At 40.3% G+C, this 22,507-nt stretch overlaps 1 protein-coding gene across 2 annotated transcripts in view; it reads right to left on the reverse strand.

The window, feature by feature from the left end:
- Positions 1 to 11,742: 11,742 nt before the first annotated feature.
- Positions 11,743 to 22,507, reverse strand: part of exo1 (exonuclease 1) — a 35,911-nt gene continuing 25,146 nt past the window's right edge. The window contains exons 10-15 of one of the 2 annotated variants that reach the window (XM_037124809.1): positions 20,304 to 20,490; positions 18,151 to 18,697; positions 17,920 to 18,009; positions 15,032 to 15,228; positions 14,445 to 14,484; positions 11,743 to 11,969 (exon numbers count right to left, since the gene is read on the reverse strand). In XM_037124809.1, coding sequence (XP_036980704.1) covers positions 11,943 to 11,969; positions 14,445 to 14,484; positions 15,032 to 15,228; positions 17,920 to 18,009; positions 18,151 to 18,697; positions 20,304 to 20,490 — 1,088 coding nt within the window. In that variant the 3' untranslated portion in view covers positions 11,743 to 11,942. The remainder of the gene's footprint in view (positions 11,970 to 14,444; positions 14,485 to 15,031; positions 15,229 to 17,919; positions 18,010 to 18,150; positions 18,698 to 20,303; positions 20,491 to 22,507) is intronic. The other variant, XM_037124810.1, reaches the window with a different exon arrangement.

The raw sequence follows: 22,507 nt of genomic DNA on the forward strand, positions 1-22,507 counted from the left end.
ACACACACACACACACACACCTTGACTTCAAACTATGTTGCAAAGAGTGACTCACAGGCCTTTTGGCAACCGAAACTTAGACGAGACGAGAGAGAAGATACCACTCCTTAACAGGACTAACAAGGTTTACAAAGCAACAAACACATAGCAACACTGTTTCAACCCACATTTCACCATTCTGACAAATGACATTTGATGCGGAGCACATGTTTTTTACAATCTGTTTTGCCAGGCCATGACAATCAAATTTTGTGACTGTGAATTATTTTGTCAATAAGCTGAGTAGTTAAAGGATTGTAACACTGTTCTGAATGTTGTTGTTGTTGTTGTTGTTTTAAACCAGTTTAGTTAAGTTAGTTTTTCTTTACATCCCTGAAAACACGAACATTTTTCCAGAGTGGTAATAAATATTTTCATTATTTCAGAACAGATTGATTTCTACTCAGGTACATTATGAAAACCAAGTGGTTGTGTAGACTTGTGAAACAAATATATCAGCACTTATTACCGCAAAACTAAATGTCACAACAAAACAAGAAGACATTATAATCATGTTTCATCAATCAGAATTTCACACCATAATGAAATTAATATTATCAGGGTTCGGTGGGTTGCTTTAGTAATGTGTTCAGTTAAGATATAGTAACTCATTACCTGTTACATAATGTAGTCAGTAGCTAATCACGGTATTATAATAGTGAAGTAATGTCAGTCAATTCCTTTCCATTACTTTTGGAGTACTTTAGTACTATATGCTCAAATACAGACAAGAGAAATGACTTGCACTGTATTGTGATATTTGCATGTTCTCTGCTTTAAATACAAAATAATGGTGAAAGTCTCACCCAGTGAAAGTATTTTATCTCCAGAGGCCATGATAATGAATTGGCAGTTGAAAAATTAGCTCTGGTTTCACTCGAGAACAGACAGGTGTTGTGAGAATTGAAGTGAGGTGATGTAATATGCGCATGTGTACTTGTTCTTATGTAAAAATGTATTGTAATCAGTGTTGCCAAATTTTACATTTACTTTGGACTGAGATTTAGTATTGGTGAAGTTGTGCATTTCATGAGTAGGCATTCTGCGACATTACCCACTTCAGGGGTCAAGGTCATAATAATTGTGTCAGTTTAGTAATCATGGCTGAATGTGTTTCATTGATCAGCATATCTGCAAACTTCCCAACATCATGGCCTAAATCAGGAGACAAAAGCTACTCTGTCAGAAGATTGGGTCTTGGGTGCAGCTGGGTGTACCAACAGAACAATGATCCCAAACACACATCAGAGGTGGTAAAGGAATGAGGAATTGAGGTTTTGGAATGGCCTTCACAAAGTCTTGACTTGAACCCCATCGAGAACACGTGGACTGTGCTAAAAAAACAAGTCTGTACCAGGAAGCCAACAAATTAGTTGAACTTCATCAATTTTGTCAAGAGGAGCTGTTAAAGATTCAGCCAGAGGATGACCAGAAGCTTGTGGATGGTTATCAAAAGCACCTAATGAGGTGAAAATGGCCAAGAGATATTTAACCAAATATTACTATTGCTACGAAACAAATGATACTGAACTCCCTAGACTAACTAATGATTGAGCAGGTAGCCTTTAATTAGTCTTTTGAGTAATTACTTCACTTCACACTATAGATACACAAAAATGGTAACAAATGATTCAGTAGGGGTGGCCAGGGTAAGATAAGCCCCTTTTTCTATATGAGTATTCTACTGCAAAACGGAAGTGTATTTGTTTTAAATAATAGTTACTCTATCTATCTATCTATCTATCTATCTATCTATCTATCTATCTATCTATCTATCTATATATATATATATATATATATATATATAGCCCTGTGATAGACTGGCGACCTGTCCAGGGTGTCCCCTGCCTTCGCCCTAAGTCAGCTGGGATAGGCTCCAGCCCCCCCGCGACCCTGCAGAGGATTAAGCGGCGTACATATAATGTCCAGATAATGGATGGATGGATGGATGGAGATATATATATATATATATATATATATATATATATATATATATATATATATATATATATATATATATATATATATATATATATATATATATATATATATATATATATATATATATAGAGAGAGAGAGAGAGAGAGAGAGAGAGAGAGAGATAGTGAGTGGATGTTCCAAAAGTGGTATTTAGTGTTCAATGTTCAAGTTTAAACACCTTTTTGTCAGTCTCACACAATAGAACTACGCATCCTTTGCATCATAACAGAAAATGGTAAGTAAATAGTTGTGTGCCTGTCTGCTCAGCAGTGTTTTAGCCACAATGTGTAGAAAAAGAGGAGTTTGCAGTTCCAGGATTTAACCTGTTTCAACACGTTCGAGCGCACAACCAGCTGAGCTGACGGTGTGCTCAGTGGAGGGGCTTGTTGTTGGAATGCACAACCACACTGGAGCCAGCAGAGAAGGGGTATGTGTAACCTCCTGGCACTCATCAGCAGTGAAATGAACTTTGCAATTTTTCCAACCATTGCTGCCATTTTCATCACTCTTTTAAAGAAATCTTTAAAATGACTCTTCCATGTTGTTCTGAAATTGTTTTGTATTTTAACTATTAAAATAATTTAGCTTCTGTGACCTTGTTAATTTGAACATTGCCATATGTTAATTACCACTGCTCTGACATCTTTCTTTTCCCTGCAGTACATTTAATCATTTTTTTGTTTATTTAATTTAATGCAAATTTATTATTTTCTGCCCACCTAACAACATGTTTGAAGTCGTTTCATCCAATATCTAAGCTAAAGATTCAGTTGAACACTGTATAGAATAATAGTCATAGCGTCAGCTCATAGCATAGCCGTCAGATGCTGAATCTCCTCCCTGTATGCTGACGCACTGATGTTTGTTATCAGTCCTGCTATGGTTGTGTCATCAGCAAATTTAGCGATGTTGTTTGTGGGGTGTATGGGGAAGCAGTCGTAGGTGAAGAGGGAGTAGAGGAGGGGCAGAGAACACACCCCTGTGGTGTGCCAGTGTTCAGGATGAGAGTGAATGATGTGCAGCCTCCCATCCTGATGTTTTGTGGTCTGAGAAAGTCCAGTATCCATGTGCACAGTGAACTGCCAATGCCCAGGTTGCTCAGTTTGTGGATTAGTTTGTGGGGGATGACCATGTTAAATGCTGAACTGAAGTCCACAAACAGCACTCTTACATACATGTTGGGCTGATCCAGGTGTTTAAGGCAGTGTGGAGTGTTGTTATGACAGCATCCTCTGCACTCTGGTGTTTGCCTGTTGAGAGTGGATGAGTCTCTCATTTGGTGATTATAGGGTTATGAGCAACTGGGCGATAGTCATTAAGGCAGTTCACTGTATCTGTCTTTGGGACTGGGATGATGGTTGGCAGGTGGGGACTGCAGATTGTTGTAGCGAGAGGTTGAAGGTGGTGAAAACCTCTGCTAGCTGGTCTGCGCAGGCCTTGAGAATCCTGCCTACTCCGTCTGGACCAGCTGCTTTCCTCGCACTGGTGGATCTGACCTGCTGTTGGTCCAGCTGAATGGCGTTGACCATCCCTGGTCAAGCCGGATGTGTGTCAGCAGCAATCTGGCAGTCAACGCAGGAAAATAAGTGTTTGAGGGAGTCTGGCAGTGTGTGGTTTGTGGGGTTAGTTGCTGTGTAGCTGTTGTTATATCCAGTCAGAGTCTTTATCCCCTGCCATATGCTGCTGTTGAAATGCTCCTCTATGAGCAGTGAAGTTTATGTATGAAAGGACAGCTGATGTGTGTCCCTCCAGGTCTGTCACCTCAGCAAACACATGCCAGTCTGTGTCCTCGAACCAGTCCTGCAGGGCTGAGGTAGCTTTCTCAGTCCATACTTTGACTGTCTTTACAGTTGGTCTTTGAGAGTTTTGTATGCTGGGATCAGAGACAGAGACAGATGGTCCCAGATGTGTCAGACGGCTGACTTTATATGCTTTGGAAATGTTGCAGTAGACCTGATCCAGAGTGTTAATTTCTCTTATTGGGAGGTTTACATATTTGTGGAATTTCAGCAGGGCAGATTTCAAGTTGGCATGAGTCCTCTGCCACTACCATAATGCTGTCTGGGTGGGGCGACTGGTGATGCTAATAGGTAGGTGTTGCTTCTCCAAGGCTAAACTTGCATTAGCTTGAAAGTGGCCGAACTCCCTGGGCAAGTAGAAAGCACTGCACCAGTGACTATGGTGATTGTACAACAGGACATTAACGTAGATACAAACAAAAACAAAGTATTCTTCAAAACTCAAAGAAAACCGGACTGCTGCATCTTGGACAACTGAGGTGCACAAAATTTGGCAGGCAGTTAGAATACCTCCAGTCTTAAAAAAACAGTCCCCTCAAACAAATATGTTCCTCCCCAGACAACTTAACAACCATTTACACCTGGGCTCAGATAGCATCAGCAACCCACATGAAGGCTGGGTGGATCAACGACTCACAAGTGGCCCTAACAACTCTGAAACTCAGAGTTCACACTTGTAGATAGGCAACTCGCACTCAGAGTTTAAAAGCCATGCCAACACCTCTCCAGTTAACCATATGGCTTATCTGGTTATTATTTTCTTCAGAGAGTTATCGTAGTGGAGTTATCAGAGGAAGAGGAACCACTGCTGGGTTTTTGTAACAATATGGGACAAAAGCCAGAGCTGCAGCCTGGGGGCAAGGGGGTGCAATAAAAGGTGGAAATATAATGATTCTTAGTGACTACTGTTCATTTTGTGAATTTTGTCAGTTGTTCAGGAATACTGTTTAACCAAGTATGGTGGCCTTAAAATGCACTCAACTTTACTTCTGTGTTGCTGAAGTGCTTTTGGATTGGTAAGACACTCATCAAAGTTTCTCAAAGAAATGTACATCTGGAAAGAATTAGCTTATCTAGCATCAAATGTGACAAAAGACTGCTTTCTAAAAGAATCAAACTTTCTAAAACAGGACTGTGACTTTCAGCATGATTGTTTACATTAGTGACAGTCTTGAGTTTTGTGAAATAATTACCGTCAACTCACCAAAAAGTTACAGCACATTCAGAGTGAGGAGTTGGTGTTGGTTTTGTCAGTACATGTCTGTTAGCTTTCTCGAGTCAGAGATAGAGAAAGAGAAACATGAGTGCTCGATTCATGTTTCATTCACTGTCTCCACTTCAGGTCTAAACTTGTGCCTTTAATGAATACCCGTGGAACAGTGCCGAGCAGGCTGGGCTCTGTAAAACAAAGATCCACACACAAAGACAGACACACACACCTTCTCTGCTGTTGCAACAACACAAATGTTATGTTTGCATCAGTAAACTTAACTACTATGCTGTAGGCTTTGCAGCAGAGGATTTTGTTGAGCAGCCAGTCAACAGCATTCCCTTCATAGCTGGCCTTCTTCTATATTCTTTGTAAAATTCTTAAAATTCTTCATTTACAGCCTTTTGTTAGCAACTTGCAGTGGGGGATGGTGTTTTATCTCTTTCTGTGATTGTTTAGACATTGTCATTATGGTTACGGTGAAGCAGTGTTATCTGCTAAGTGTAGTAAGGAAAGGTATGACGAGCATGCAGAGGAAAGTGAGCTTATTATAATCATATACATTGTTTCAAGTGAGCATCGAAATAAGCTTGATTATTTAATCCTGAGTGTGCTGTGGGTTACATACCTGGTGTTTGGTTCATTAGAGGTTTGCTCTGAACCAAGTGAGCAAAGAGAGTCATCGCATTCATCACCTCAATAAACTGTCCTGTCATGCACATAGAACATCTGGGATATTATTCAGTGTGTCAACTTTACTCTACTTAAGTAAATGCTGAGGAAGTAAAAGTCCCATTTCTCATTTTTCCGCAAAGCAATAACAAGTGAACATGTTGTCCTCAAATTTAATTTGTTGTAAATAAATATTCTGCTGGGAAGCCTTGGGTCCCGGATGTTTCCCTTGCTAATTCCAGAGTACAGGGCATTACAGTAATCTAGTCTTGAAGAGATAAAAGCATGGACAACCTTCTCCAGGTCGGTGGAAGAGAGGAAAGAATGGATTCTTGTTAGCTGTCTCAGCTGCCCAAAACAGGATTGCACTACCTTGGTTACCTGTGAATCAAAAGATAGTTCTGAGTAAAACAAGACACCAGGTTGCAAGCTTCTTTCTGGAAACCAAGGGAAGAGGGGAGACTGTCGGGAATGCAGGTGCAGGAGCTAGACTGAGGAAAAGGATAACCTCTGTTTTTGAATCATTTAGCTGGAGAAAGTTGTTGGACATCCATGTTTTTATATCTGCCAGGCATGAGAGAATGTGGGAAACCAGGTTTCAATGGTACACAACTGGGTGTCATCTGCATATAAATGAAAATTAATGTTGTGCCTTTGAATGATTCTCCCCAGGGGTATCATGTAAATGGAAAAAAGGAGGGGCCCCAGAAAAGGGAGAAGGACTTCAACCACTCGAGCACCACACCACTGATGCCAATAAAGTGTTAGACGGCTAATTGGGCTATCATGGTCCACCATATCAAAGGCTGAGCTGAGATCAAGTACAATTAAAATTGAACAGAGCCCCGAGTCAGCCGCCAGCAACAAGTCATTTGTGACCTTGATAAGAGAAGTCTCAATACTGTGCCAGGAGCAAAAGCCTGATTGGAACTTCTCAAACAAGTCATTGTTGTCTAAAAAGGCAATCAGCTGAGTAGAGACGACCTTTTCTAAAAAGCAACCTGGAGATCGATCTAAAATAATTCAAAACTGAGGCATCTAAAGTGGGGGTTTTTAAAAGTGCCAGAGGACAGAGAGAGGTTAAGAATGGCTAAAACATCAGGACCAACCGTCTGATACACAGTTTTTAAAAACCAAGTGGGCAAGCAATCTGAGAGGCAGGTGGAAGATTTTGATGCTGCAACTATGTGCTACAGGGAGGACAGGGAAATTTAGTTAAAATCAGTTAAGGGAAATTGGAGGTGTGAGTCTGTGTCAGCTTCTCTAAGAACTGTGCCAAACTGCTGTCGGATCTGCACGATCTTATTTACAAAAATTAAGAAGAATTTCTTCACGTTTCTCTGGAGAGGGGTCAGGAGACCTTTAAGGGTCTTTTCGTATCTTACAGGAGCAATAGAGACTAATATAGTAGTGCAGAGGTTATTGAAATCACTAACCAATTCCATACTGACCAGTTTTGATGATTGCCTAGACATGACATCATTTGTGCCAGTGTGAGCAGGGGTGAAAGACAGGGTTGTTTCCAGTGGAGGGGATGCTGAGCCTGAAAGTGAGGAGACACTGGACCAGTCGACCTGCTCTACCCGCTGAGCTACAGCTGCCCCAACACACACATAAACCGGTTGACATTATTTTGGGGTGGAGTGATTTTTGCCACTCAACCTGTTGGTCTCCTTTTTCCTCTGCTTCTCCCTTGTCCACTGAACCGCTTTCCAACTTTTCAGCTCTTTCTGCCATCCCTCCTGTTTACTTTAGTTGTCAAGAAAGTCTTTAACAGAGACACACCACTTCTCTGCCACCACATTGTCCCTATGATTGTGCTATTTATCTCCTCCTAGTGACTTCACCACAGGGGCATCCTTACCCTCTCTTACCCTCGCTCCAGAAAGGGAGGCTATGGCAATTTCATCCAGAGCTGAGACCCTGAGTCTGTGTGAATCATAATCCAACTAACATCAATTTAGCCATGTAGCAAATCAATAACCTGACCTGAGATCACAATAACACCCAAACAGTGAACAAACACATAGCCCCCATGTGCCTGTATGCACTCCCGACAATGTCTGGGCAAGCTCCTCATGAGTCGTAGATGCTGCTCCTGGGGTATCTCCTCACTGACCAGGGTCAAGGCATCAGTGAGCCGCCGGACAGTCCATGGTGGTACTTGATGGTGCCAGATGCACAATACATGATGTCTTATAGGTGCCCAATCAGATTTAGGTCACAGAAACGAGAGGGCCAGTCACTGGCTGTCTTCCATGGACGTAGGAGTGGGTACAGATGCTAGTGACATATCATAACCAATATCGCAAAAATGACTGACTTTGTGTTTTCTTGCTGATGTGTGCTGGCTCATGAAAGTGGGCTGGCGGTAGTAATTAGCTACATCTTGGTTGAATTTATTTGCACCAAAGCTTGTCCAAGCAGGAAATAACCGGCATGGAGAAGGAGTTGCAAACAGTTCACATGTGTTTGCCGCACATTTACCAGTCTGACAACTCTTAAACTGGTAAGTTGTGTGGAGGAGGACAACATGTACATGCGAACACAAAATTCAAACCAAGTGCGTTAAGGGACCAGTTAACAGACCCAAACAAGTACTGTTTCCTGTTTCCAAGCTTTTTTGGATATATATATATATATATATATATATATATATATATATATATATATATATATATATATATATATGCAGTTGTTCCCATACATTTTTTTTTAAAAACTGCTTGTGGTCAGCTGTAGTAATGATAATTAAACATACTCCACCTGTAACCTTAACCAAGACCATCTCTGGTTCAAGACAGACTGTGTGAACAATCTGACCCCCACATAGGAAGTTCGACACAACACATTTGAATATTTGGGAAAGTTGTTGATGGGAGTAGAACCAATACACTTGGACATTTTAGCAGATTTAGAATACAAATGTTGCACATGCAAAATAGGATGAAATGAAAGGAAGAATGTGTTTCATACAGCTAAAGAAGAAGCCTGCATTAGTATTAGAGCATACTACTACCAGCCAGTGCACCTTACAGATTTGTATGATAGTGCTCAAACGGTAGGTAGGTGTGCAGAGCAGCAAGAGTAAAATATTCCATGAATGTACTTTACATGGTATCAGTCCTCCATGTATCAATAAACTAAATGTTTCATCACTATGAGTTTGTACGACAAGTTAATTATTGGTTTGGAAGACTAGAGAGAGTAGAGTCCCTTAACACCACCGAAAAGTTATATTTACTAATCTTCTCATGTACAATGTTATCACTTTTTAATGCATGAGATCCTGTTCGAACACCTTCAGAGAGCCAATTCCTTTGCAAGCACACAAAAAATAAACTTCTCAGATTCCAACAGCTCTGTGTTTCTTGAACTGAGTCATGTACTTTTTAGCAAACACTTCAACCTATACAATGATCATGTGACTAAAAAGTCTCCCTTGGATGAAAGTATGTGTAGCTTGTTGTTTATAAATGGTGTGCTCCTTGGTGTATGGTGGATTGTTTGCTGGGATGTTACTTTAACAACAAAGTGTTAGACAAGTTTTGATACAGTCTCTGAGCATTGTAATGAATTCAGGAGGGAATGTTGTGAGACTGCATTCTTACTGCACTGTTGTGCCGAATAGAAACAGCAGACTTCAGGACTGTTGGATACACGTAACCTCTATAGTGCAGTGACTAGTTTTGTGTGATGAAGAAACTGTCTACTCTACTAATGTAATTGTACATTTGTCATTCCATGTACTGGTCATTGCACAACCTGGGAAAAATTCCGGTTGGCTGCTGTGTCTGTGGGCCAGTTGATTGCATTTCTCAGATTGTTTCTGCCAGTCCTCTTGAGATTAAGTATGGCTCTGTATATCTTATAGTGAGAGAGTGTACCAGTTTTATTATATTATTCTTTACACATCTATGGAGAGAGGGGGATCTTATTTGTATCAGCAGAATGTGCTATTCAGTTGTATCCGGAAAAAAAATAGGTGATTGTGGAATGGTGTGTTGGTTGGCCTGGATAGTGGTCAAGGGCTGAATTGTTGTTCCATAACATCCCATAAGTAACTGGATAATCGAAAATCTATCTTCATCACATCAGCACAAGCATGAGGCAGGGAATGACAAGAGAAGTAATCCTGGAACATGAAATAATTACTAATAATGTAATTGGTCTACATATCCTGTGTAATAATATCTATTTACAGTAAAACATAATTGTAGAACTCTGACTGGAATACTTGTGCACTGAATCATGAATGCTCCCATTTGAATTTTATACCTGCAGTACACCTGTGACTGCAGCATTTCATTGACTATTAGTATTTAGGTAAGATTTTTCTTTATCTGTTCTAATATGGATTGTATAACCCGTGGAAAGGGATAAGCGGTTACGGATAATGACATGTCATGTCATGTCATGTCATGTCATTATCCATAACCGCTTATCCCTTTCCACGGGGTCACGGGGTGTTGCTGCTGGAGCCAATTCCAGCCTTGTCTCAGGGCGAGGGCAGGGTACTCCCTGGGTAAGTCGCCAGCTCATCGCAGGGCCCTCACTAGTGAGCAATGTGGGGTTCAGTATCTCGCTCAAGGACACATGCAGCTCAGCCCTGCCCGGAGCTGGGATTTGAACCAGCAACCTTCCGATCAGTAGTCGACCTGCTCTACCCGCTGAGCTACAGCCACCCCTTGTATAACTCAGTCGTCATGGAGATTGTTTTCTGTCCTCATGATTAACATTGCTCATACTTGTGGCATCCTGCTTTGATATACAAATGTTTTTCACGTTGTTGAGAACACATTTTTCAAGCAGCAAACAAAATCATGAACGAAAATGTCACAGTAGATATAGGGAATTAAAAACAAATCATCCCAAATATGCCTCATCAACTGTGCTCAAGGACCATGTTGTACAATGAGTCCTTCCCAGGAAACATGAGTCAAGGTTAACAAAGTCAGTAAGGCCACAGATCCTTGTGCAATAAATCAAGCTGGTTGAAGAGTGACTGAAGTATGCCTGGTATCTGGACTAGCTCAGTTATTCTGCCCTACAGCAATACTGTGGAATGACTCATATTTTTCACTTTGTACTCATCCATCTTCTTCGACAACACTTCTACACTACGGCCATCATCACTAACATTAGAGATGGAGCTCATATAGAGAGAAGTTTCTCCTTACTGAAGGCCTACTACTCAGCTATCACTCCTCTCGTGTACAGGGCCACAATGTTTTTATAAAAGGAGTTACTGACAGTCATCAGCAGACACTGTGGCACATTTGGCAAACACAGGATGATTTTAAATGCTTAAGTAGCAAGAGTAAAGAAGAGTCACAATGTCAAACCTACTCAGTAATGTCAGTGACACAGCATTATCTATTGCAGTCCTATCTAAGGCCCTAATTACTGGAGCAGTGAACGTTTCAATCACACAAGAACCTTATGTAGTGATTGTCTCAGGAATTAGTCAAACTCTCAGGTGTTGAGTTGCTTGTGAAAAACGTTATAATTTGATTACAAAACACACAAAAATATACCACAATCCATAATTGGGAATTGATAGACTTTTAGGAGGCAACCATGTCGTCCATTAATTCCTGATAATGCACAGCTCGTCAGACATCAACCTTACTGAATCCTAGTGTAAACAGTTTGAGTTGATGCTTGCTTACAATGCTACAAAATACCACTCAGTTAGGTAGAGGAAGACATACTGTACATAACCAACTGTAAGTGGGATTACAAAAAATAGACCTGGCACCGTATCCTGTCAACATGACACGACTAAAGAAATAACTAATTCTGTTCTGTAAACTAAATCACTTGGACACTAACCAGTGTTGAATGTTACTCAACACTGTTCTAAAAACGTAGGAAGACACGTTGCCACATTCCTCAGCTTGCATGGGGGCAGGGCATATTAGCAATTAACAATGCATTGTGCATTTTTGATACATTCTTTGACTGATTTTAAAGTTTCATGCTACTTTACTTCATACAACTTGTGGACAGTAAATTAACTCAACACCAAACACAAGATATGCTGGGATCAGAAGGCAATGTTTTATTTAAAACTATACATTAAGAAATACAAATTGATGAGAAATCATAAACATACATGTTTAAAAGTCTCACTCCCACAATTCAAAGCATTCATCAGAAGCTGGTGGTTGAGTTTGTGTCGGTTTGAGACGAGCTAGCCGGCAGGTATTCTCAGACTGGAGACATGGGCACTTGGTCCTCACAGGGAGTAATCTTCCTTGCATCTCTTAAAAAAACAAAAAAAAAAAACACAAGATGGTTGGTTTTAGAGCAATTCCATTAGAAACTACTCCAACTCTTTGGTTAGCTATCACAGTGCCAGTTTGCTTCCATCATTTTTCGATGCAAGTTGGAGTGTGACTACTTTCACAGTGTTTTTTTAAACAATGAGAACGACCTGGTTTCTACTTAAGTTTACCACTAAAATGTACTCTGATGAATAAGTTGAGCAAGGCACAGAAATTTGGCTCCTGTCTACTGAGCCATGAAAATAAATTCCTTGCTATTAAATCATGTAAAAGAATTCATACTCTGTGACCAGCTGGGTGGTAAAACCTGGTGTTCACCCAACTGTGTGTAATTACATTTTATAAATCCCAAATAAACTTGGAAATGGTCAATGGACATTGCCTTACAAATGTTAATGCCTAGAAATAAGCCCTCTGATGGACGGTTCCCTTTCTAACAATTCACTCAGTACAAAAGCTACTGGACGGGATATCACACCCTCATGTGGTCTGACTGAAGACACCTCTATTCATACCTTTAAGGCAGATAACCTGTGGTGACATACACTACCGTTAAAAAATTTGGGGGTCGCTTAGAAATGTCCTTATTTAAAAAAAAAAGAAAACTACTGTTTTTTTCAATGAAGATAACATTAAATTAATCAGAAATACAGTCTAGATGCTGATAATGTGGCGAATGACTATTCTAGCTGTAAATGGCTGATTTTGAATGGAATAACTACACTACTGAACTACATTCAGAATGCTGCTGCTCGAGTCCTAACAAGAACCAAAAAAAAAGAATAGATCACATCACTCCAGTTCTTAGATCTTTACACTAGCTTCCTGTCATCAAAGAATAGACTGCAAAATCCTGCTGTTGGTTTACAAAGTCCTAAATGGTTTGGGGCCAAAATGCATTTCTGATCTGCTGCCATGTGATGAACCATCCAGACCTCTGAGATCGTCAGGTACCGGTCTGCTTTCAGCCCCCAGAGTCAGAACTAAACATGCAGCAGCAGCAGCATTCAGTTACTATGCACCACATATCTGGAACAAACTTAGGTCTGTTCCAACTCTCACCTCTTTTAAATCAAGACAAAAACATTTATTTTTGCCAATGCTTTTAACTGAAGCAATTCAAGTCTTTGAACTGCATTGTGACTTTTATTCTACAGTGTTGTTTCTTTTACAGCTGTTCTATTTTTCTGTTTCTAATTTTAGTTTTAAAGTTTATTTCTTAATGTTTACTTATTTTTAAATGCAATTTTTAATGTCTCTGAAATGAAATTTTTATGTCTTTTAATGTAATTTGTATGTGCCTGTAAAGCACTTTGAGTTGCCTTGTGTCTGAATTGTGCTATCCAAATAAACTTGCCTTGCCGAGGTGTACAGAGGCCCATTTCCACCAACCATCACTCCTGTGTTCTAATGGTACAATGTCTTAGCTAATCTTGTTAAAAAGCTAATTGATGATTACAAAACCCTTGTGCAATGATGTTAGCACAGCTGAAAACTGTTGTGCTGATTGGAGAAGCTATAAAACTGGCCTTCCTTCGAGCTAGTTGAGTATATGGAGCATCAGGATTTGTGAGTTTGATTATACTCAAAATGGCCAGAAAAAGAGGACTTTCTTCTGAAACTCGACAGTCTATTCTTGTTCTGAGAAATTAAGGCTAATTCATGTGAGAAATTGCCAAGACACTGAAGATTTCCAACAACAACAGTGTGTACTACTCCCTTCAGAGAATAGCACAAATGGGCCCTAACTAGACTAGAAAGAGAAGTGGGAGGCCCCGGAGCAAGACTAAGCAAGAGGACATTAGAGTATCTAGTTTGAGAAATAGACACCTCACAAATCCTCAACTGGCAGCTTCATTTAATGGTACCCACAAAATGCCAGACTCAACGTCCACAATGAAGAGGCGACTCTGGGATGCTGGCCTTCTATGCAGAGTAGTAAAGGAAAAGCCATATCTGAGACTGGCCAATAAAAGGAAAAGATTACGATGGGCAAAAGAATACAGACATTGGACAGAGGAAGACCGGAAAAAAGTGTTATGGACAGACAAAAATTTTGAGGTGTCTGGATCACACAGAAGAACATTTGTGAGAAGCAGAAGAAGTGAAAAGATGCTGGAGGAGTGCCTGACGCCATATGTCAAGCATGGTGGAGGTAATGTGATGGTCTGAGGCTGCTCTGATGCTGGTAAAGTGGGAGATTTGTAAAAGGTAAAAGGGATTTAGAATAATGAAGGCTATCTGAGGCTATCTGTCAGCCTGCTGGTGTGGGGAAGAAGCATTCAGCTGGTATTCTGTCTGTAATGGAGTGGCCAGCGCAGTCACCAGATCTCAACCCTACTGAGCTGTTGTGGGAGCAGCTTGACTGTATGGTACATAAGAAGTGCTCATCAAGCCAATCCAACCTGTGAGAGGTGCTTTAGGAAGCGTGGGTTGAAATTTCTTCAAATTACCTCAAAAAACTGACAGCTAGAATGCCAAAGGTCTGCAAGGCTGTAAATGGAGAATTCTTTCATGAAAGCAAAGTTTGAAGGACAAAATTATTTCAAATAAAAATCATTATTTCTAACCTCATCAATGTCTTGACTATATTTTCTATTCATTTCGCAACTCATTTGATGAATGAAAGAAAAATACTCATTAGTATCAATTAATGAATCATCCAACATTAATAAGGTAATTATTTACCCCTTTTAGACCATTAACAAAGGAAATCAAAAATGGTTTTCAAAAACAGATTTCTAAGATGCCTTTAGTCGCGAGTAAGCAAGCCTGACTCAAATACATAAAATTCCAGAAACCCTTGTTAGGGTGAAACAAAACTCCTTGCCAGTACACACGGTATAACATGCAATAGGAATTCATGCTCATGAGAGGTTTGCAGCTCAATAGGCTGTCACAAGCCTCATTGTCTGTCTAATGATGAGGAAACTCTGTAGACAAAAAAATCTGTAATACCACCATGAATGGTCTCCTCAAGCCTGATAAAAAATATTAATGAACTACATATATTTATTTAAAGTGAAACTTTAAATATTACTTTTTGAAGCTGAAGTTCTTCCAGAGGCTGCTGATGGTGGCCTGGACACCAGGCTTATTCTCGTTATTGGGGGAGGAGGTTTTCCTCCCACAACCCACAAGCCTTTTCCTCAGTCCGCTGGCCCTGGCAGGGCCCAACGTTTGCACCTTTGCTGACTGATGCTGACTGCTGCATTTAAGCTTCGACAGACCTGAGACCTGTAGAGAGAAAGACGACGTATATGAGACGAAATTAAAATACCAAGGAAAATCGACACAATTCTAAATTGAATACAAAAACAAATACAAAAGACAGATTTAATACCAATCCATATCCCTGTGTACATAACTAGAATGAGAATGGCAAGCATAAATACTGAAAGTACAGGGAAACGGCTCTGATCAAAGTATAAATATATACAGATTAATTTGCTATTAAAGCTGTAGTCTGTAACAATTTTTTTGGTTATATTTTCTAAAATTGTTATTATGATCTGACAGTAGAATAAGATACAGGTCAGATGTGTAATAATCCACTGTCTGTGGCTCCACTCAGTGGCTGGAATTGGATTTGCAAGAATCTACCACTCCCAATAGAATACAACCAATCAGAGCCAAGGAGAGTGTCTGAGAAGTGTCAATCACTCTTGTGAATACACTGCTGGGGCAGTGCCCCTCCCCCGCGCAGGCAAAGTGCCTGCACTCACCTGGTCAGATACTTTCAAGCCCAAACTGTAAACAATGGTGGAGAACTGAGGAAGACTGATGAAGAAAAGTAGTGTAAAAAGAAAGAACTGGACCAAGCCAGAGAAAAAACAAGGATAACTAGAACTGCAAGCAGTTATGAACGGGGGCCAAGCCCCCCTGCACGATGCAGACCCCATACACCGCAGAGCCCACGGAAGTTGGGCCCAAAAGATGATGGGCTCGGGGCAAAAGTGAGGACACAGGCCAACGTCTGAGCCGTGGGAATTGCACTGGAAGTGCAAAAGGCTGAATGTGTGCCAATTTGGATTTGTTGTACTAAGCCACGCCCACATTGACCAGTCATGACCTTCAAGATATGGCATCAGGATTGGCCCTACATCATACCTACCAAATATCGTAAAAATCGACGTAGCCATTCAAGAGATATAAAGTTCCCATGTTTTTAGCACCCCCTAGTGGCCAAAATTCGCCAAATTCGGCTCATCCCTTCCCAGTGTCATGGCAACAGAGGATCTCAAATTTGGTGTTAATAGCATTTAGTGTGACTGAGATATCAAACAGTTTACATTTTTATAGCTGGCTACAGAAACATTTTTTTGACCAAGCAAAATTCTTTTGATAAATAACTAAAGATCAGGTCCAGCTGAAGGGTGTACCTGTCAAGTTTCACACAGATCGGACAAAATCCCAAGGAGAGGTCCGAAAAAGTAGGTTTTCCGAAAAAAACTTTCCAGGCGGAAGTGGGCATTGCCAGTTGCAAAGTGATTCAGCTCCATTCAGCGAATGTGGGGATACAAGGTTTGTGAATGTGCAACATACGGTGTGGGAGTTATAGGCAAAAATGTGTTGGCCTAGGTTATAGTGCCCCTGCAGGCGGATATATGTAGTTTTTTGTCTCCGAGTTCCCTTTGTTCCCTCGGTCCCTCGGGCTTGGCCACCTAAAACTCCTTACAATTACAATAGGGTTCCTTGCACCACTGGTCATAGGAAACGCGAATGCTTGCATACGTGTTCTCTCGGCCCCTCGGGCTTGGCCCCCTAAATATCGGAGCATCATTTCAGAGGTGGAGGGAGCTACGGGATTTGTAAGGACTCAAGAGCAACGCAGAGTTAATGGCTTTTCTGCTGGACAAGTAAGGACCTCTGCTATATGTATGTTTCATTCTATGTTGAGCGACGGTTACAGTAATACATTAGCGAATATGGCTGTACAATATTGCAGCCGAGTTATGTAGCTTTTTGCTGAATCTAGCTTGTTAGCTTGTATGCTAACTCCAGTGTTTAGCTTTGTGTTTATGGTACTTGTTTTCCTGCAAGCATTTTCACACACACACACGCACACTTTTATGCTTCATCTACATACTGTAGTGGTCGTGTTGCTACTTTAAACATCTGAGCTGTTGCACCATTTACTACAATCTGATACTGTTGATACGGTCTATTACTTGGTTCGCAATTTATTGCCATTTTATGATATTTACTATTTGACTTTTACCTTGTTCTCATTTTAATTGTCACTCATCTTGTTGTACTTGTGCACTGACAAAGATGTTGTAGCCAATAGTGCTATCACTGAATGTGACTTACACCCCCCACATACATTTCAATGTACTCATCTCTGTCTGATTGGATCACCTCGATACTGGATTCCTAGTGGAGCCCTATACAGTTAACAGTTACAGTTAACTTAAATCACTCCACAGCTGGAAGAATTTAGAGGAAAAACCAGAAGACATTCACTCACAAAGCTATGAATTTGTGTTTTTGTGCTCATTTTGAAGTGTAATTTATTAGTCGCTGAATTTTACATGAAAACTTTCGTTGTAAGACATAAAGTTGATTATATCACAAAATTAAGGATTCATTAGTTTTAACATACATTGATTGATGCCTGTTTTATGACCTAATGTACCAGTGAGGTATTTTTAATTCATGCAAATAAATGTCTAAGTGAACATAATCTAGGCAACGATTCAATGCTCCATGAAAATGTGCTAACATAATTGCACAATGATTATGAAAACAGCTCAGTACTATACAAATGTAATCACTAGGAGATAACATGATTATCACCAATGCATACGTCACAGAATAAGAGTATTTGCGCTGCATCTTCAAGATGGCTCTGCCACAGTGTAAATAAAATTAATTAATTCACTAATTCAGCCCAGATGGCTGTATAGAAGAATGGCACAAACCCACCTTTGATCTTAGCATGCCAGGATTCTTAGCTGCATCTGCTGAATGCGAGGGACTCTGCTCTGGCTCAGAATCTTTGCTTGAATTCATATCCTGAGAAAGCACAGGAAAGACAAGTGTAAGAACACAAAGCAGTGCTACAAAAACAGCTTTCTGCACACTCACTCAATGAGGTATGAAACTGTGATGATGAGGGATATGTTAAGGCTTGTAAGGAGATTTGTATGAACGTACAGATCTAGCATCCTCCTGGTAGGATGGGGGGGGGCTGAAGGTGGAGTCTCCCTCGTTGTAGCAGGAAGCAAGGCTAGGCTGGGACTGGGAGAAGAAGGCACTGTCCTGAGATGGAGGGGAATCTGGGAGGTTGTCCTTGTCCTCTAGGTTTCTGTCAGTGGAGGATGGACATGGGGCTGACGCTTCCCCAGGGGATATGTGGGTTTTTGTCGAAAAGGAAGAAATGTCCTTCTTGTATTGAAACTGCTGCAGGGCAACCAGGCCTGTAGCAGAGCCAGGCTTGCTTGATTGCTCGTCCGAGGTGGTGCTCCCTGACCAGTGAAACAGCCTTGGGCCCTGACTGGCTGATCCAGGAGACATGGTGCTTGGTGATGGATGTGGGCTGGGGGTATCCACAGATGAAACATCAGGACCATCACTGTCAATAGTCTGAGTGTTGAGAGAGTTGATCTGAGTGGGACTTAAATGGCAAGGCTCACACTGCTGAGGTAAATCCTCCCACGCAGACTCCTTAGTGCTTAATCTGACTCCTGATCTACTGAAAAATCTGTGTGGGTATAAACACAACTACATCAGTGCCATCAATTCCTTTTGCATTAAAACATACTTCAGTGTGTTAAAAATAAGTAACAATTTCAGTCAGAAGGGATAATGCTCATTTTTAATTATTTCCTTCAATGGAAGATTGTCAGATATTTTGCAGCCAACATCACATGGCAGTGTTAAAGTGGGTAAAAAACCTAGCCTATGGAAGCATGCTGCTGCCACTAAAGGAAAACAAAACAGAGCAATTTTCTGTGACCTCCACATGCAAAACCACTCCCTTTTTGGTGGTGGCCTTGCTTTTGCCTCTGTATTGCACCTGCTGTCACTTTCATTAGCACCAAAGCAGGTGAAACTGATCACTTGTGCTTAAAAGAAATTGCTCTTTTAAATGCCTGATTCAGATCTGTATTCTTAATCAAATTTGTGAATCTCGACATTTATTTGTCTTTCTGAACTGCATTTTCAAATGGATTTTTAAAATTCCATCATTTACACAATAATTAATGTATTTTTAAATGATATACGTATTGACTTAAATGTTTTTTGTAAATTCCTTTTTAATTTGAACATTTTATTGATAGACTAGTATTTCATCCTAGATTCTATCTATAATTACTCTTTTTTAATACTGATTCAAACAATAATAATAATGAATCACTTTGTAATTTAGTCCATGTATTAATGTCTATTTTATTGTACAATGAATAAATTAATTAGTAAACTAATGTATTAATACTTACATTTATTGCACAATTGGTTAAATTTTTTTTTTTTTACTATTTCTGTGAAACTTGTGGTCCTCTATACATTATAACTTGATGTTTTTTTCATCCCTTGTGTGGCAGCAATACACTTGCGTATAAACAGATTATCATGAGAAACAGTTATTATGAAAGTTATACTTTCTATACCATGTATCATTGATTTGAAAAGTTTTAATATGATTTTTTTAATTCATTAACGTGATCCCATATGACATTTTGACTGGACTCTTCATATGTCTCTAAATTAAAACATTGTTTGTAAATAAGATTAAATGTTTGCCTGACAGACGGGTGACATGTGAGCAGTCTAAAATGAGGGAGGGGGCTGGGGTTTTTTATAAGACACTGTGCACAGTGGAGAACTGTGATCTGGCCGGCCGGCCAAGACTGGTATGTGGTGGTGTTGGAGTGCCTTCATGTAGGGGAGCTACCACTGAGCTGTCGGAGGGCAGTCCTTACTCTGGTACCTAGGAAGGGGGATCTCAGCAACTTGAAGAACTGGCGGCCGGTGCCACTGCTCTGTGCTGACATTAAAATCTTTTCCAAGAGTCTAGCAAACCGGCTGAAAGGACAGTTGGAGAAAATAATACACCACGCTCAGACTTACTGTGTACCGGGGAGGTCAATACACGACAACCTGCATCTCTTTCGTGACATGATGGACTTGGCAAAACGTTGTTCTGTAATGTGCTGTACAACATGTGTTTGTTCAATGTCATCGTTTGCCATCTTACCAATCAAGATATCTCAGTGATTATCATTGAGATGTAATGTTCTTAGACTGATTGGCCAATAATAGGCCTAATAGGGAAATGATCATTTGATGAGTGATTGTGATGTCACCTGCTACATGTGGCCTGGCCATCTTCCTCAGCCTCCTGGTTCCTCCTCTGTAGCAAAGTAGGGAGGCAGCTACGTGGCCAGGGCTGCCTGGTAAATGTTGGCTTGTGTGGCTGCTGAGCTGACCTGGATCGCTTCTGACTTGAGGCAGAGTACTGCTGCAGCATATCCTGGTCTGATATACTGGAATCTATGGGGGACAAAAGACAGATTTCACAATAGGTTGCTTTTAGTTTTGTTTCATTATTTCCATTCAGATCCTGCCAAATAAGTTTCTTTGTTGCCAAAGTGATTCAGTGTCCTCAAAAGAACCAGTGATTCCCCCTTTCAGATTGTACACAAAGAATCCACCTCAATTCAATTTTCAATTTATTTAGGATGACCCCTTGAGATGCAGCATCTTGTTTTCGAGGGGGTCCCAACACAAATACAAAGATAACACAAAACATGCATTACAATTACATTACAATAATACACAACAGCCCCACCCACCCCATCACACACATACCCATTTAAACACATACATACATACATACATACATGCATATATACATATATGCATACATACATATATGTACACATATACATGTAACCACATTACAATAGAGTGCAACATCAGGCAACAGAATACCACAGTAAGTTATGAAAAGAATAGTAAAACAAAGAAAAACAAAAACAATATCAAAAACAAACAGCTTGTTCTTAAATGGGAAAATAAATTTGATCTGAAGATGAAAAAGGAGGTAATGGACTTTAAAGTGGAAGGAAGCTTATTACAATCAGATGGGGCTTTGAATTTGAATGACTTGCAACCTATTTCTTTATGAATTTTAGGGACTATGAAAAATGGATTAGTCTTATGTCTAAAAGGGTATGGAGATGTATACTGGACCAGGAGCTGTTTTAAGTATGGTGGAACAGTTAAGTGGATACATTTAAAAAGAAACAAGACCCAGTGAAACTGACGCCTGGGTTTTGGATGAAGCTAATTGAGGGCCTCGTACATACGGCAGTGGTGAGTTCTGAATGGACATCTCAAAGCAAATCTGCATAAGGAGTTATGTAAAATATTAAGAGGTTTGAGGATGGAGTCAGTGGTGTTTTGATAAACAACATCAGCATAATCGAGTATGGTAAGTAGAGTTGTGAAATGATTCTTTTCCTGAGTTGAAATGAAAAACAGTTGATTGAATGGTAGAGAGAACCCAGACAGCCATAAATTCTTTTACAAATAAAAACAATATGTGGTTTAAAAGTAAGCTCAGGGTCCATCCAAAGACCAAGGTATTTAAATACATTTACTCTCTCTAGTGGAGTTCCATCACTAAAATTAATAAACAACTCAGGTAAGTGTGATAAGCCATATTTTGTGCCAAACACCATGCAACATGATTTTTTCATATTAAGAACAAGTCTATTGTTTTTAAACCAGTGCAGGACAATATTAAAATCTAGTTGCAAATTGTACTGAATTTGTCATATGTCAGGATTGGAATAGTAAATAACAGTGCCGTCAGCATGAAGATGAACATGACAGATAGTGCACAATTGGGGTAAATCATAAAAATGGAAAAGAGAAGTGGACCTAATATCGAACCTTGTGGACCACCCGTATCAAATAACATTTGACTGGATTGACAACCATTAACATAAACAAACACACATAAACATATTGATGCCTATTGTGGGGATAAGAATTGAACCAAAGGACTGCATTCTGATTCAGTCCAGGCACATAATGCCGGTGGCCGTGATGGTGGCACCCGCCGTCTGTGGGACGGGAGGGTTGGTTCGGCCCCACTGACCACCGTCATCGGACTCTTCAGAAATCCAGACTTTACCTCCGATAGTTACAGTAGCTATCACCAGGTAGAGTGGACACTGCAGAGACGGTTATTGGTGGTGATTCTGAACGCTCCACAGTAGCTCCACTTGACAAAATTGATTCACCGTTTCCTTATTTTGTAGTCCGTACGAAACTTAAATAAAAATACTCTGCACACTGTGGCATCCAGGAAAGATGCACAAGCAATTTGGAGGAGACATGACTGGTCAGCTGACTGGCTAGCTAGATGCAAGCTATCATAAGAGATGCTATGCGAGACTGGAGAGCGAGCAGAAAACCAGTGATGCTAATGTGCGTTGAACGTATTTATACCGCTTCGGCAGCAGGATGGGGTTTATGCTAATGATGGCCACGTTACGTA

Source organism: Acanthopagrus latus, chromosome 15 (genome assembly GCF_904848185.1).
Source record: "Acanthopagrus latus isolate v.2019 chromosome 15, fAcaLat1.1, whole genome shotgun sequence".
NCBI classification, from domain to species: domain Eukaryota; kingdom Metazoa; phylum Chordata; class Actinopteri; order Spariformes; family Sparidae; genus Acanthopagrus; species Acanthopagrus latus.